The 18,014-nt window shown below is 47.4% G+C and overlaps 1 protein-coding gene across 1 annotated transcript in view; it reads left to right on the top strand.

Moving 5' to 3' along the window:
* Window positions 1–1,944: 1,944 nt before the first annotated feature.
* LOC116272107 (putative uncharacterized protein encoded by LINC00269) overlaps window positions 1,945–18,014 on the top strand; it is a 49,037-nt gene continuing 32,967 nt past the window's right edge. The window contains 2 exon segments of the mRNA XM_031660947.1: window positions 1,945–2,085; window positions 3,525–3,658. Coding sequence (XP_031516807.1) covers window positions 1,945–2,085; window positions 3,525–3,658 — 275 coding nt within the window.

Below are 18,014 nucleotides of genomic sequence, written 5' to 3'. Positions count from 1 at the left end.
ATAATAGTTCCCTTTTAAGCTGTTACCCATTGAAAAGCCATTCTCCCACACCTGTCCTCATACTCTGTCCTTAGGATGTATGCAATCTCTCCATGGGATCATAAGTCTTTGCTCCCCTAATCCTTTCTTGAGTCCTACAAAATCAAGCATCCTAGCTTCCACTGGCTATCAATGGATTTCTCCCATGCCATGGAGAAATGCACGCCCTAGCAATGCAGAGTGGGAAGAGTGACTTTTGTTTCATTAACAAAACTAGAAAGAGACTCGGCCTGGTGCGTCACATCTGTAATTGCAGCACTTTGGGAGGCAGAAGTGGGAGGATCACTTGAGGCCAGAAGTTTGAGACAAAAAAAATTTAAAAAAAAAACACACACACAAAAAAACTAGAGACACTGTGTGCTTCTACCATTTCGTTTTTTTTTTTTGAGACGGAGTCTCGCTCTGTCGCCCAGGCTGGAGTGCAGTGGCCGGATCTCAGCTCACTGCAAGCTCCGCCTCCCGGGTTCACGCCATTCTCCTGCCTCAGCCTCCCGAGTAGCTGGGACTACAGGCGCCCGCCACGTCGCCCGGCTAGTTTTTTGTATTTTTTTAGTAGAGACGGGGTTTCACCGTGTTAGCCAGGATGGTCTCGATCTCCTGACCTCGTGATCCGCCCGTCTCGGCCTCCCAAAGTGCTGGGATTACAGGCTTGAGCCACCGCGCCCGGCCTGCTTCTACCATTTCAAAAATGTTTTTTTTCCCCAAAAAAGTACCTAAAAATCAAATACACCTCTTCACTGCTTCACAGAGAGCCCTTGAAGCACAGCAGGCTTCAGCACACTGACAAGGGACCACTCTGGTGAGGCTTCATATCTACAAGCAGCTGTATCTATACCAGCAAACTCCTATGCACCTACTCCTATAAGTTTCACACTCACACATACACATCACACAGTGAGACAGGGGACAGACCCCCACACAGACCTAAGCTCATGCCCACAGAATAACTCAGACCACAAACAGATACCACATGGCCTGGCTTAACCCTGTACCCACCCCATGGCTCTTCAAATAAGAGTGAACCATGGTATACATCAGAGCCAATACGGGTACCACCAGGACACAGTCTCCCACTCAGGTTGCATCTATGCCTCTATACATACCAAGCATATCATGGAAATGCCAGGCCTGAGACCCACACACACACACACACAGACAAACACACACTTGCTGTAACATAGCAGCTACATGATGGCCCTCACTAAGAATGAGGCCCATGCACCATCCACTCCCCAGCACACACAAATGCAGCCCTTGTTCCACAGAGGAGACACTCACACACCAAAGATCAGCACAGAATGTGATAGCCTCCAGGCAAACTCACTATACCATCACTCACCATATAAGAAATCCTCATTGGAGCGAGACCTCTGTAATGACCGCTGCTCAGCACCAAAGGCTGCTTTTCCAGCCCTCACATACTGGACCTGATGGGGATGGGACATGTGGGCCCCACCTTCCTCCATGAAACGCTCTCTTCCCTCAGATCCCTGGAATCTGCACCTGCCTCTCCCACTCTGCAAGTTCCCCTCCCCTGCTCCCATGGACACATCTCTGGGCCCCTGAAGACCTCCCCCGCTACTTCACACAACTCCCAGGTGACCTGTGAGTCTCTGCTCAGGTGTCCCCTCCTCGAGAAGCCTTGGATGGTCCTACCCACAGCACCTGGACTTGCCTCTGTGTCACAGTGTGACCGTGTGTTCCCGGGCGCCTATCTCTCTTTTGAGAGCTAAGGTCCTCATGGGCAGGAAACCACTGCCACTCTCCTCCAGGTCTCCAGCACCGAGCATGGTGCCCGGCTGTGAGCCAAGGCTCCATAAAACTGGGTGCCTCTTGAGCTGGAAGCCTGCGTGTGTGGAAGCTCAGGGAGCAGCTGTGACCTGCACGTGGGATTCCTGAGCTCCCATGAACGGGCAGGAGAGGAGACACAGGCCTGCACGTTGCTGTGGAAAAAGCCTTTGCAGAAGGCAGGAGGGGCTGTCAAACCAGACTTGCTCTGAAAATGTGGCAGCAAGGGCCGCCTCTAATAAACCCCGTAAAGGCTCAGTAAATGTGTGTTGAATCAGCAGAGAGGCGTTGCTGCAGACTTAGCCATCATGAGAGGGATGAAGGGCCCTTGAGTTCCTCTGTTAGTAAGGATAATTTAGCAGGCAGAAGAGAGGGAGGCTGCATCAGCGGCTTGTAGGGAGAAGCACTCGGTGCAGCAGAACGGGCAGTGATGGCCCAACAATTGCAGATCAAGTGATGGCTTCTGAACACACAGGGGATCCAGGCCCCTCCCTGCACGCAGAGGGGGAGCACTCTCTGCAGTAGCTGGTGACACACATTTCATCACAGGGATGAGGAGTGGCTTCAGGGTGACTGACTGTCTTGGCTTTGCTGGTACTAGGGGATTTCCTGAGAAGCCAAACTTTCCAGTTTAACATCAGGCCAGTCCCGGGCAAACCGGGACAGCTGGTCACCCTCTGTGGCATTGGAGGGCATGTCAGTCGCAAGCAGGGGTCTCTTCCCTTCTGTTGTTTAGAGTGGAGGAAGTGAAGGGGCCATGGGTCTGAGTTGTAGCTCAGCAGGACTATGGGCCTGCATCCAGTTGTAATGGGGACTGCCTGGAGGTGGCATGGGTTGGGCCCTCTTTTTCTTTTTTTTCTTTTTTCTTTTTTTATTTTTGAGACGGAGTCTTGCTTTGTCGCCCAGGCTGAAGTGCAGTGGCACGATCTCGGCTCACTGCAAGCTCTGCCTCCAGGGTTCACACCATTCTCCTGCCTCAGCCTCCCAAATAGCTGGGACTACAGGCGCCCGCCACCACAACCGGCTAATTTTTTTTTCTTCTTTTTTTGTAGTTTTGTTAGAGATGGGGTTTCACTGTGTTAGCCAGGATGGTCTCGATCTCCTGACCTCGTGATCCACCCACCTCACCCTCCCAAAGTGCTGGGATTACAGTCGTGAGCCACCATGCCCAGCGATTTTTTTTTTCTTTTTTAATTAATTATTGAGACAGGTCTCTCTCTGTTGCCCAGGCTGGACTGCAGTGGTGCCATCAGAGCTCATTATAGCCTCGATCTCCCAGGCTCAAGTCATCCTCCTCCTTCAGCCACCAACTCCCTCAAGTAGCTGAGACTACAGGTGCGTACCACCATGCCTGGTGCTATATATATTTTTTAATTTTAGTAGAGACGATGTCTTGTTATGTTGCCTTTGAGGTTGGTCTCAAACTTTTGAGCTCAAGCAATCCTCCTGCCTCAGTCTCCCAAAGTGCTGACATTACCCATGCCTGGAACGCTGGGCCCTGTTCTGGAGGGCTTGCCCTAGAAAAGTTTGGTCTCAGCTCTGCTATGGGCACATTGTTCTTGGCAGGTGTACTCATAATGACCCAAGACTGAGCTAAGACCAGTCTGTCTTGTCCTAAACTGGGCTCTGTGTATGACCAAAGTCTGTCTTGGGGAATCCCTAATCTTGTTATGGTTATGCACTCTGGACTGGTTTAGGGATCAGCGTGTGTGCAGGCCTGTGTCAAGTCAGTGTCATGGTTTGTTGAGCAGGGAGATGTCCACATCCTGTCTCAACAAAGCCTGCCCCCTAAGTGGAAGCATGAGCAGGTATCTGAGGGGCAGCTGTCTCAGTATGCCTAGCTGAAGGTTGGCCATAAACCCTGGTCTAGCCATGAGCTGGTTTGGAAAGTGCTCTCTGTGGGTATATATGTAGGTCATGTCCTTGGCACTGATGTGCCATGGTGTCATCTTGGCTGGTGGTGTCTCCTGAGATAAAGATATGTACTGTGGCAGTTCCCTGGCATGTTAGTGGTAATTTTTACCCTTTTCTAGACAATGTCTGTCTCATAGTCCATGTCTGTCCCTGACCATAATGGCTGACTCATGCTGTGATTTAGAACTTGTGTGGGCTGTGCAACCTGAGTTCTGGGCAGGTTTCAAGTGTTCCTGTTAGAGACTCCCTGTATTTCTTCTTCTTTTTTTTTTTTTTTTTTCAAACAGAGCCTGGCTCTGTCGCCCAGGCTGGAGTGCACTGGTGCAATCTCAATTCACTGCATCCTCCGCCTCCCAGGTTTAAGTGATCCTTCCACCTCAGCCACCCGAGTAGCTGGGATTACAGGCATGCACCACCATGCCCAGCTAATTTTTGTATTTTTAGTAGAGACGGGGTTTTACCATGCTGGCCAGGCTAGTCTTGAACTCCTGAGGTCAAGTGATCCACCCACCTCTGCCTCCCAAAGTGCTGGGATTACAGGTGTGAGCCATCGCACCTGGCTGAGACTCTCTATAGTTCTTCAACAGGATGGAGAGTTTTCTGAAGTATTAATGGTATGACTGAGGAGATCCTGTTTTGAAAGCAAGTCCTGAATCTTGGGGTAATGCAACTGGAGGGATACGAGCAGAATCTGCTTAGGGAGGGTCGCAATGGTGGAGATTTGGTCCCCAGTTTGTATTAAGGAAACAAAATGTCTTCTTTATTGAAGAAAGGGATGGTATAGTTTTTAGTAAGGGTCCAAACAGAGCCTAGGCATGTGTATCACTCACCCCAAATAATCTAGGCTGTTCACCACTTTTTTTCTTTTCTTTTCTTTTTTTTTTTTTTTTGAAACAGAGTCTCGCTCTTTGGGAGGCTGAGGCAGGCAGATCACCTGAGGTCAGGAGTTCGAGACCAGCCTGGTCAACATAGCGAAACCTCGTCTCTACTAAAAATACAAAAATCAACTGGGCGTGGTGGTGCATGCCTGTAATCCCAGCTACTCGGGAGGCTGAGACAGGAGACTCACTTGAACCCAGGAGGCAACTCACTTGCAGTGAGCTGAGATCGTGCCATTGCACTCCAGCCTGGGCAACAGAGTGAGAGTATGTCTCAAAAAAAAAAAATTAGCCAGGCATGCTGGTGAGCACCTGTAGTCCCAGTTACCCAAGATGCTGAGGTGGGAGAATTGCTTGAGCACGGGAGGTCAAGGCTGCAGTGATTTTGCCACTACACTGCAGTCTGGGTGACAAGGTGAGATTCGGTCTCGAAAAAAGGAAAGAAAGAGAGAGGAAGGAAGGAAGGAAGGAAGGAAGGAAGGAAGGAAGGAAGGAAGGAAGGAAGGAAGGAAGGAGAAAGGAGGGAGGGAGGGAAGGAGGGAAGAAAGAAAGGAAGGAAGGAAGGAAAGAAGGAAGGAAAAGGAAATTTAAAGTTTGCCAATCCTTATGCTAGAGGACTGTTTCCATTTCCATTTGTTCGGCTCATCTGGAAGGATAATAGATGGCAAAAAAGAGCATAAAATTTAGTTCATGGCCATAATCCTCACAACAACCCGTTGATGTAGGGTAACGTTCTCATCACATTCACAGATGAAGAAACTGAGATACAGAGAAGTGAAGTGACAGCTAGTAAGTGCCAGAATCAAGATCTGGCCCCAAACAGGCTGGCTTTATAGACTGGCTCCTATCTACTACAGAGAACTGTCTCCTTTGTAAAGCAAGGCTAGACATGTAGCCTTTATACAGCCTCCACCCTGCTAGCGTTATCATGATTCCAGAGTTAATTGAGGCCTCAGCTGGACCAAAGCAACATGCTCCAGTGCAACATCTGGACCCTTGCAGACAAATAATTGCGCTATTCTTTACATCCTGTCTGAGTTCCCTTGTCACATCTGTGATGAAGGCCTCCCTGTTCTACTTTCCTCAGCCATACGCTCCACACGTAGAAAATGACAAAGACTTAGCTACTTAGGAACATCACTTGGCTGCAGTGAGCTATCATTGTGCCACTGCACTCCAGCCTGGGTGACAGAGCAAGACCCTGTCTCTAATAAGAAAAGAACAAAAAAGAATTTCATAAGTAACACTTATTTATTAACTATTATTAAATTCTAGCATTTTTTTTTTTTTTGAGGCGGAGTCTCCAGCTGTCATGAGTTGGAGTGCAGTGGCTGGCGATCTCGGCTCACTGCAAGCTCCGCCTCTGGAGTTCCACGCCATTCTCCTGCCTCAGCCTCCTGAGTAGCTGGGACTACCAGAAGCCGCCACGGCGCCCGGCTAATTTTTTGTATTTTTAGTAGAGGCGGGGTTCACTGTGGTCTCGATCTCCTGGCCTTGTGATCCGCCCGCCTACGGCCTCCACCCAGTGCTGGGATTACAGGCGTGAGCCACCCGCTGACCAGATTCTAGCATTTTTTTATGTCTGCTTCAGAATCTCATTTATTAAAAATAAAATACAGGCGAGGGCTCAGTGGCTCACGCCTGTATTCTAACACTTTAAGGAGCAGTGAATCACGAGTCAGGGAGTTCAAGAACCAGCCAGGCCAACATGGTGAAACCTTGTCTCTCCGAAAAAAAAAAATGCAAAGTACCTAGGCGTGGTTACTGCGCCTGTATTAATCTCAGCTACTAGGGAGAACTGAGACAGGAAACAGCTCGAACCTGGGAGGCAGAAGGTTCCTGATGAGCGAGATTCCACCACTACACTCAGCCTGGGTGACAGAGTAAGACTTCATCTCAAAAAAAAAAAAAATTGGCGGGTTGCAGTGGCTCCTGCCTGTAATCCCAGCACTTTGGGAGGCCAAAGGCGGGCAGATCACGAGGTCGGAGATGTGAGACCATCCTGGCTAACAGGTGAAACCCCATCTCTACTAAAAGTACAAAAATTAGCCGAGTGTGGTGGCAGAAGCCTGTAGTCCCAGCTACTTGGGAGGCTGAGGCAGGAGAATGGCGTGAACCTGAGAAGGCAGAGGTTGCAGTGAGCCGAGATTGAGCCACTGCACTCCAGCCCTGGGCGACAGAGAGTGAGACTCCGTCTGAAAAAAAAAAAAAAAATTAGCGGGGTGCCCTGGCAGGAATTGCCTGAAAATCTCCAGCTACTCGGAGACTGAGGCAGGAGAATCATTTGGACCTGGGAGGCAGAGGTTGCGATGAGCCCAGATCGTGCCATTGCACCACAACCTTGGCGACAGCAATTGAAACTCCACCTCAAAAAAAAAAATTAAAAATCAAAATTAAAAAAATAAAAAAATACTAAAATACAGCCTCAGTTGAAGAACTCATTTCTGGATCTCTTTTCCTTCTCTCTCCAGTGGTAACCACTATTCTGAGAGTGGAGCTTATCTTTCCTGTGTGTGCCAGAACTCTTAACTAGCCTGCCTTTTTTTTTTTTTTAATTTCATCATCCAGCATATAGGCAAGAAATACTAGTTTTTCAAGTTCTATAGTCTCTCCGATCATTTCATCCCTCCTCTGATGAAATTTAGCCTTTGAACCTGGTTGTTTTGGAGTTCAGTGTCTTTGTTCATAGTGATCTTAATCTATTCATGGAATTGGTTGCCAGGCAAAGAAAGGTGGATGGAAGTAAACAGAACTAAAGTCACGTCTGAGTCATTAGTCGGCCACAATTAAGTGTTTCCTATATCTCAGTCCTGTGACATCCAGCTGCTACTCTGGGGCCAAAGCAAATATATGGGGCACACTTCCTATAAGGGCCTTTGTTTAAATAATGGTGTTCCAGAGTGCATGCTGTACTAAGGCAAGGCAGCACAGCGAGATGAAACATCTTAATCAAAGGGATGAAGAAGGAAGGAAGCCAGAAGTCACAAGTAAGAAAGAGGTGACCAACATTGGCACAAGAATCATCTTCAGTTTTCCAAAAGAAATAAGTTTAGGCCTGGTGTGAGGCACCGTGCCTATAATCCCAACTACTTTGGGAGGCCAGGTCAGCCGGATCCACATGAGGTCAGGAGTTCGAGAGCAGCCTGGCCAGCTTATAGTGAAACCCTGTCTCTATAAAATACAAAAGTAGCTAGATGTGGTGGCTCATACCTGTGGTGCCAGCTACTCAGGCTGAGGCAGGAGACTTGCTTGAACCAGGAGGCTGAGGGGTTGCAGTGAGCGAGTGGGGCCACTGCATTCTAGCCCTGAGCAGCAGAGCAAGATTCCGCTCAAAAAAAAAAAAAAATAGTTCACAGTTTACTAGTGGTAAAAGGTCAAGAAATTGGTCAGAAAATAAAATGTGGCCGGGCAGTGACTCAAGCCTATAATCCCAGGGAGGCCGAGGCGGGTGGATCACGAGGTCAGGAGGGTCAGAGACCATCCTGTCTAACCACGGTGAAACCCCGTCTCTACTAAAAAAATATAAAAAAACTAGCGGGTGAGGTGGCGAGCCTGTAGTCCCAGCTTCTCGGGAGGCTGAGGCAGGAAAGAATGGTAAACCTGGGAGGCCGGGCTGCAGAGTGAGCTGAGATCAAGCCACTGCACTCAGCCTGGGTGACTCAGAGCAAGACTCAAGTCTCAGAAAAAAAAGAAAGAAAAAAAGAAATGTAAAAGATAAGTTGGGAACCAAGAAACAGCTCAAGACCAGGGCTGGAGTGAAAAAAAAGAGGAGAGGGTGTGGTGACTCAGGCCCTGTAATCCCAGCACTTTGGGAGGCCAGAGGTGGGTGGATCACCTGAGGTCAGGAGCTAGAGAGCAGCCACCTGGACAACATGGGGAAACCTCATCTCTACTAAAAATAAAAATTATACAGGCATGGTGGCCTGTGCCTGTGAAAGTCCCAGCTACTCAGGAGGCTGAGGAATTGCAGGAGAATTGCTTGAACCCAGAGGTGGAGGTTGCAGTGGTGAGATTGCTCCACTACAGTCCATCTCAAAAAAATCAACAACAAAAAAAAACAAAACAAACAAAAACAAAGAGAAGAGTAGTAGGGACCTGTGCTGCATGTCCTTTATTGATTTTGCTCCTCTAGATCCTCTCTCTTTTTTTTTTTTTTTTTTTTTTAAAGAGACTGAGTCTGGCTCTGTCGCCCAGGCTGAGAATGGTGGCGGATCTCAGCTCCTGCAAGCTCTGCCTCCCGGGTTCCACACGCCATTCCTGCCTCCAGCCTCGAGTAGCTGGGACTACAGCACTCCCTTCCTTTCGCCCGGCTAGTTTTGTATTTTTTAGTAGAGCCAGTTTTCACCTTGTGCTCAGGATGGTCTCGATCTCCTGGAAACCTCGTGATCGCTCGTCCTCGGCCTCCCCACTGAGATGAAGCCAGGCTCCCACAGCCCAACCCCTCTCTCTTTTTTTTTTTTTTTTTTTGAGGCCAGAACCACTCGATCACCCAGACTGGAGTGTGGTGGCTCAATCTCAGTTCACTACAACCTCCGACTCCTGGGTTCAGCGATTCTCACTGCCTCAGTCTCGGTAGCTGGGATTACAAGCAGGCCACCATGCCTGGCTAATTTTTGTATTTTTAGTAGAGGCGGGAGTTCCTTATTGGTCAGGCTGGTCTCGAACTCCCGACCTCGGAGTGATCCCGCCTGCTGGCCTCCCAAAGTGCTGGGATTACAGGTGTGAGAAACCACGCCCAGCCTCTCCAGCTGAGTTTGGTCAATGGGAGAGACTGGCAAGAACTTTCCAGAAAGGGCAGAGAATGAAGTTAGGGTACTTATTCCCTGACTTTTTTACTGAGGGGTTTCCAGCATGCTGGCTGGCCCTTTCTCTCACCTGAATGAAGGTCATAGTTTCTCCTGTGGATTAGCCCTTTCCATACAATATTTGCTCTTCTCCAACCCAAATGCAAGAAACCACCCCCTTCCTTTGCCTCTTACTTTATTAAACCTAGGTTCTGCAATATCACTTACGGATTCTCTACATCCTATACAAATGTTGTAAATAAACCGGGAGCGGTGGCTCAAGCCTGTAATCCTAGCACTTTTGGAGACCGAGGCGGGTGGACCACTTGAGACCAGTAGTTTGAGACCAGCCTGGCCAACATGGTGAAATCCCGTCTCTACTAAACATACAAAAATCATCCAGGCTTGGTGGCACAGGCCTGTAATCCTAGCTACTCAGGAGGCTGAGGCACGAGAATTGTTGGTCCTGGGAGCCGGAGTTTGCAGTGAGCCAAGATCACGCCACTTCATTCCAGCCTGAGTGACAGAGTGAGACTGTGTCAAAAAAATAAATAAAAATAAAAAAATAAAAAGCAAATGTTGTAAATCGTTGTTTTATTCAGTGCTTCTTTCAAAAAAATTGGTTAGGCCATCTGTTCCTACTGGACTTTAACTGATCCAGAACTCCTTTTTGTATTACTGAGAAAATTCCTTACAAAATAATTCCATTACTTCTATTAATGACAACTCATTAACTTTCAATTCAAGGAAGAGATATATAAAAAGACACTCTAATAATGTTGTGAAACCACAAAACGTTTACACCCAAATTTCCTAAAGAAATCATATCCAGGCTGGGTGCGGAGGCTCACGCCTGTAATCCCAGTACTTTGGGAGGCCAAGATGGGCTGATAACTTGAGGTCATTAGTTCGAGATCAGCCTGGCCAACATGGTGAAACCCTGTCTCTACTAAAAATACAAAAATTAGCCAGGTGTGGTGTTGCAAGCCTGTAATCCCAACTACTCGGGAGGCTGAGGCAGGAGGATTGCTTGAACCTGGGAGGCGGCAGTTGTAGTGAACCGAGATCTTGCCAGTGCACTTCAGCCTGGGCAACAGAGCAAGACTCTGTCTCAAAACAAACAAACAAACAAACAAAAACAAACAAAAAAAGCCTGGCACGGTGGCTCACGCCTGTAATCCCAGCACTTTGGGAGGCCAAGGCAGGCGGATCACCTGAGGTCAGGAGTTGGAGACCAGCCTGATCAATATGGTGAAACCCCATCTCTACTAAAAACAAAATTTGGCATGTGGTGGCTCACGCCTATAATCCTACCAACAAATGAGACTCTATCTAAAAAAAAAAAAAAAAAGTACAAGGTAAAAAATTGCTGGGTGTGGTGGCTCAACATAATAATCCTAACACTTTGGAAGGGAGGCCAAGGCAGATTGGATCACCTGAGGTGGGAGTTCGAGATCAGCCTGGCCAACATGGAAAGCCCATGTCTACTAAAAATACAAAATTAGCCAGAAGCGTGTGGTGGCACATGGCTGTAGTCCCAGCTACCGGGAGGCTGAGACAGGAGGATTGTGAACCTAGGAGGTGGAGGTTGCAGTGAGCCGAGATCACACCACTGCACTCAGCCTGGGTGACAGGCCGAGACAAGTCTCAAAAAAAAAAAAAGAAAAAAGAAAAGAAATCATATTTTTTCTAGGTTCTAAAGCTCAGGAATCTGTAATATCTTTTAAATTTTTATTTTTATTTATTTATTTATTTATTTTTTGAGGCGGAGTCTTGCTCTGTTATCAGTCTGAGTCTGATGGCACAATCTCAGCTCCACCACCACCCTCCGCCTCCTGAGTTCAAGTGATTCTCCTGCCTCAGTCTCCTGAGTATTCGGCCAATTTTTTGTATTTTTGGTACAGATGGGGTTTTCACCATGTTGTAGGCTAGTCTTGAACTTCTGACCTCCCATCCGGCTGCCTTGGCCTCCCAAAGTGCTGGGATTACAGGCGTGAGCCACCATGCGCGGCCTAATATCTTTTTTAAAATGTTGAATTTCACAAGGTAATCTCTGATGTGTGTTTTATTTGATGTCTATGTCCCTACTAAATTCCATGACTCTGTTAGAACAGGGACATGTCTGTTTCGTTATTGCTGTATCCTCAGGGATGAGGGCCGGTAGCTCTCAAATAGTAGATACTTGACATTTTTTTTTTTTGAGGCGGAGTCTCGCTGTCACCCAGGCTGGAGTGCAGTGGCGCGATCTCGGCTCACTGCAAGCTCCGCCTCCCAGGTTCCAGGCCATTCTCCTGCCTCAGCCTCCCGAGTACTTCTGGGACTACAGGCCATGCACGCCCGGCTAGTTTTTGTATTTTAGTAGAGGCGGGTTTCACCATGTTAGCCAGGATGGTCACCCGATCTCCTGACCTCGTGATCCGCCGCCTCGGCCTCCCAAAGTGCTGGGATTACAGGCTTGAGCCACCGCGCCCGGCCGACATTTTTTTTTAAGTTTAATGAGTGAAAAAAAGTCAAAAGTAGTAATAACAACAATTAACCATCATGGATTACTGATGAGTCACTCTCTTAATTACATGCAGATGTGATGAGGCAGGCATTTGTTTGGATAGCGGCCTTAGTGAATCATGTGACCTATTTATGGCTTACAATTATATCGTTTTGTGAAGGTGGTGTGGGAGTGTTCACAAATTTTTCAGGGTGTCTGCTTAATTATAAAAGAATGGCATGAGATGGTAGAATTTCAAACATAGCCACGGAACAAAATTGTGTGGACTTTAGGAAAGCCTTAAAGCCTTATTCAGAGCTGAGGAACTCATAACACATGTTTTGCAGGGGTGTGCCTGTAATATCAAATGAGTCCCTGAAGGGAAAAGGTAATAACATTAAGAAACCTGTAAATGCTTTTGATAGAGCACTAGCAGAGATTCCTCGACTTAGTTGTGCCCTTACCTAACACATCACCCAGGAAATGATACTCATCAGTACACACTTTTCAGGGCATTCGTTTGCAGATGCTTCTGGTCAATAAATCAGCAAACATTCCTACTGCACCTACTATTTGTCCTGTCCTGTGAAGACACCCTCCCACACCAAGGCCCTGGCAATGATGAGTAAGACATAGTTAGCGTCTGTGATTGCTCACAGACTAGTGGAGCCATAGTCACAATATAGGTACCCTAATGAAGGTATTAATTTTTTGTTTTGTCTCTTTTTTTTTTTTTTTTTTTGAGACAGAGTCTGCGGCTCAGTCGCCCAGGCTGGAGTCTTGGGTGGCGTGATCTCGGCTCACTGCAAGCTCCGCCTCCCAGGTTCACCCCATTCTCCTGCCTCAGCCTCCCGAGTCTGGGACTGGAGGTGCCCACCACCGCCCGGCTAATTTTTTGTATTTTAGTAGAGGCGGGGTTTCACAAGTTGTGGGATGGTCTTGATCTCACAGCGTGCATTGATCCGCCATCCCTCGGCCTCCCCAGAATGCTGGGATTACAGTCATGAAGCCACCACGCCTGGCCCTTTTTTTTTTTTTTTTTGAGGCTTGAGAAGTCTGGCTCTGATCACCCAGGCTGGAGTGAAGTGATGATTGGATCACCGACTCACCCGCCTCCACCTCCTGGGTTCAAGCAATTCTGGTGCCTTGGCCTCCCTAGTAGCTGTGATTACAGGCCTGAGCCACCACGCCCGGCTAATTTTTGTATTTTTACAAAATACAAAAACCCTGAATACAGGGTTTCACCATATTGCCCAGGCTATTCTCGAACTCCTGAGCTCAAGTGATTCACCGGCCTAGGCCTCCCCAAGTGCTGGGATTACAGGCTTGAGGCACTGTGCCAGGCCTGTGTCAGTTTTCTTTCAGTTTTTTTCCCCTTCCAATTCTTATTGAATTAATTTCTTTCTTCTTATATTCCTTTTTTTTTTTGAGAAGGAGTTTCACTCTTGTTGCCCAGGCTGGAATGCAGTGGCCCTATCTCAGCTCACCGCAATCTCCACCTTCCGGGTTCAAGTGATTCTGCTGCCTCAGCCTCCCGGATAGCTGGGATTACAGGCATGCGCCGTCTAATTTTGTAGAGATGTAGACCTCAGGTGATCCACCTGCCTCGGCCTCCCAAAGTACTTGGATTACAGGTGTAAGCCACCACACCCGGCCTTTATTGAATTAATTTCATTTTCTGATTATATAAAACATTAATATGCTTACAGAAGTCAAAAATATGTAATAATTCATACTCAGGAGTGTCACTTCCTCCCATCCATATCCTTTCTGTACCATTGCTCCTCCCTCCTCCAACCTCTTGTGTGGTGATCTGCATTGTTGTTTTTTGGTTTATTTGTCCTGTGTTTCTTTTCCTAAAGATAAGCAGACATATGACTGTTTTCTTATTTTTTCCTTCTTTGTTGAACAGATGGGAAACTACTACATATACTCTTTTTCGTTTTCTTCTTTTGCTTAACATTAATAGGGAATTTTTTTTTTTTTTTCCGAGACAATCTTGCTCTGTCACCTAGGCTGGGGTACAGTGGCACGATCTCAGCTCACTGTAACCTCCACCTCCTGGGTTCAAGTGATTCTCATGCCTCAGCCTCCCGAGAAGCTGGGATTACAGGCATGTACCATGATGCTCGGCTAACTTTTGGGTTTTTGGTAGAGACAGGGTTTTGCCAAGTTGGCCAGGCTGGTCTTAAACTCCTGACCTCAGGTGATCCTCCCACCTTGGCCACCATGCCCTGCCAAATAGGGATATTTTAAGGTCTACTAATGTCAGGACTAGGGTGAGGTAAGGCATATTGGGCGCAAAATTCAAGGAGACACTAGTGAACTCTGATTGGAGGAGTCTGATATCTGATAGGTGAATAGGTATACACCTAGCAGAGGATCAAGACAGGACAAAGGAACAGTATGTGCAAAGGCAAGGAAGCATGAAAGAGCATTGTGAAAAAGTGTAATGTAACTGAAGTAGAGAATGTTTGTTAGGGAGAGCCTGGAGATGAGGCTAATAGAGTAGGCAGAGGCTGGGTTATGAATTGCCTTAGGTGCTAAGAGCCTGGACTTTATCCTAGAGGCAGGAAGAAACCCTTGAAGATATTTTCCATACCCTTGATTGCAATATTGCCATATTCACTCAGTCATCAGTTTCCATCAACTCTACTTCCACGATGGCTCCTCTTGAAGGGTTTTTAAAATTTTTTTTTATTTATTTTTATTTTTTGGTGGAGGCAGGGAACGGAGTTTCGCTCTTGTTGCCCAGGCTGCAATACAATGGTACCATCTCAGGTCACCGCAACCTCCACCTCCCGGGTTCAAGCGATTCTACTGCCTCAGCCTCCCGAGTAACTGGAATTACAGGTATGTGCCACCACGCCCAGCTAATTTTTGTATTTTTAGTAGAGACGGGGGGTTTCACCATGTTGGTCAGGCTGGTCTCAAACTCCCAACCTCAGGTGATCCACACCCCCCCTTGGCCTCCCAAACTGTTGGGATTACAGGCGTGAGCCACCGTGCCCGACCCCCTTTTTTTTTTTTTTTTTTTTAGACAGGCTCTTATGCTATCGTCCAGGCTGGAGTGCAGTGGTGCAATCATGGCTCACTGCAGCCTCGAACTTCTGGGCTCAAGCAATCCTCCCACCTTAGCCTCCCAAGTAGCTGGGACTACAGGCGCAGGCCATCACACCCCGCTAATCTTTTTTTTTTTTTTTTTTTTTTGTAGAGACAGGGCTTCACCATGCTGCCCAGGCTGAGCTCAAACTCCAGAGCTCAATTGATTAACCCACCTAAGCCTCCCAAAGTGCTGAGATTACAGGTGTCAGCCACTGTGCCTGGACCTTGAGGTTTTTTACTCAGGGCAGTAACAGAATTATAATTTTCTTTTAGTGAGAGGAAACTGGCAATGTTGTATGGATTAGACTAGGAGAATAAGTGATAAGAATGGTAGAACCAGAGGCAGGTAAGGAGGCTCAGAAAATAAAAGGTGATAAAGAACTGAATTAAGAAGGCAGTAGCAGGAAGATTGGACAAAAAGAGATAAATGTCTATGAGATAGAATTAGCAAAAGTTGGTTGGAGTGGTGGCTCAAGCCTGTAATCCCGGCACTTTGGGAGGCCAAGGCAGGTAGATTCTGTGCACTCAGGAGTTCAAGACAAGCCTGGGTAACATGGTGAGACACTGTCTCTACTGAACCACAAAAATTAGCCAGGCGTGATGGCTCACGCCTGTACTCCCAGCTACTCAGGAGGCTGAGGCAGGAGAATCACTTAAACCCGGGAGGCGGAGGTTGCAGTTACGCCGAGATCAGGCCATTGCACTCCAACTTGGGCGATAGAGGGAGACTCCATCTTAAAAAAATAATAATAGCGAGTGTGGTGAAAAACCAAGCCTGTAATCCCAGCACTTTGGGAGGCCGAGGCAGAGGCGGGGATCACGAGAATCCCAGGAGGTCGAGATCATCCTGGCTAGCTGCAAACCCGTCTCTACTAAATACAAAAAAAAAACAGCGGTAGTGGTGAGGCGCCTGTAGTCCCAGCTTCTCGGGAGGCTGAGGCAGAATGGCGAGAACCAGGGCTTGAAGACTTGCAGTGGGCGAGACCCGGCCACGCCTCAGCCTGGAGTGACAGAGCCAGACTCAGTCTCAAAAAAAAATAATAATAATAATAATATAATAATATAATAAGGCCGAGGCGTGGTGGCTCACACCTGTAATCCCAGCACTTTGGGAGGCCGAGGTGGGCAGATCACGAGGTTAGGAGTTCAAGACCAGCATGACCAACATGATGAAACCACGTCTCTACTAAAAATACAAAAATTAACCCGAGGCGTGGTGGCCGGCGCCTGTGATCCCCACTACTCAGGAGGCTGAGGCAGGAGAATGAACGAACCAGGGAGGCAGAGGTTGCAGTGAGCCCAGATCGTGCTACTGCACTTCAGCCTGGGCGACAGAGTGAGACTCCATCTCAAAAAAAAAAAAAAAAAGAAGAAGAAGAAAAAAGAAACGTGGACAGTCTCCCTCTTCTAATTTCCTTTTGCTTTCACAATCAAGATGAAACCAGGAAGTCTGGGTAAAATATTTGTTTTACCAAATTATGTCTGGGAGTCCTCAGGAGGTGTTTTTAATGTCCTCATGAACCTCATGAACCTGTTAGCTATAGTGAACATGTAGCACCCACCATTCTCCTCATCTGCTGCAGCCCTCTCACTGATATGGATAGTTCAATAAGACACCTGAGTGCCTTACGCTTGCCACAGTTAGTGTTCACTGTCAAAGTACAGTTTTTAGGAAGTTAAAAATCTGACTCATACAAAATATAAAGTGAGAACCAATGAATTTTTTTTTTTTTTTTTTTGAGATGGAGTCTCGCTTTGTCTCCCAGGCTGTAGTGCAGTGATACAATCTCTGCTCATTGCAACCTGTGTTTCCTGGGTTCAAGCGATTCTCCTGCCTCAGAGTCCCGAGCAACTGGGATTACAGGTACGTGCCACCACACCCAGCTAATTTTTGTATTTTTAGTAGAGACGGGGTTTCACCATATTGGCCAGGCTGGTCTTGAGCTCCTGAGTGCAAGCAATCCACCTGCCTTGGCCTCCCAAAGTGCTGAGATTACAGGCGTGAGCCACCATGCCCAGCCTTAAAATTTGTATTTAACTCATTAATGAGGATACAGCAGTATGGTAAGTAGGTTCAGAGGAAAATCTGAAAGATAGATATTGATACTAAAAGAATTTTAGAATAAGATTACTAAATTAGATACAACACTGGTTGATATCCCATAGGGGAACACAGCTGTTAGCTTTGGGATTATCTTTTCCACCAGACAGAAAACATTTGCATGAAAGAAGTCTGCAAGTTAATATGCAAATTGACAGAGACTTGATCTTAATCAATAGTAAGCAGTAAGTTAGGCAAGGCATGGTGGCTCATGCTTGTAATCCCAGCACTTTCGGAGGCCCTGGCAGGCCAATCACCTGAGGTCAGGAGTTCGAGACCAGCTGACCAATATGGTGAAACCCCATCTCTACTAAAAATACAAAAATTAGCCAGGCATGGTAGCAGGCGCCTGTAATCCCAACTACTCAGGAGGCTGAGGCAGGAGAATCTCTTGAACCCAGGAGGTGGACGTTGTTGCAGTGAGTCAAGATTGTGCGACTGCACTCCAGCCTGGGTGACAGAGCAAGACTCCGTCTCAAAAAAAAAAAACAACATCGGCCGGGCGCGGTGGCTCAAGCCTGTAATCCCAGCACTTTGGGAGGCCGAGACGGGCGGATCACGAGGTCAGGAGATCGAGACCATCCTGGCTAACACGGTGAAACCCCGTCTCTACTGAAATATACAAAAAACTAGCCGGGCGAGGTGGCGGGTGCCTGTAGTCCCAGCTACTCGGGAGGCTGAGACGGGAGAATGGCGTGAACCCGGGAGGCGGAGCTTGCAGTGAGCTGAGATCCGGCCACTGCACTCCAGCCTGGGCGACAGCGCGAGACTCCGTCTCAAAAAAAAAAAAAAAAAATTAAAAAAAAAAAAAACAAAAAAAAAAAACATCAGTGCCAAGGTTGTGTACTTTTTATATTGCTGAAATTGCAAATTACTGAGGTGTCAGGAAAGTGCTCCCTCCCACGTTATCAGATGTCAGC

Source organism: Papio anubis, chromosome X, assembly GCF_008728515.1.
Source record: "Papio anubis isolate 15944 chromosome X, Panubis1.0, whole genome shotgun sequence".
NCBI classification, from domain to species: Eukaryota; Metazoa; Chordata; class Mammalia; order Primates; family Cercopithecidae; genus Papio; species Papio anubis.
This window is presented reverse-complemented; position numbering and strand designations above follow the sequence as displayed.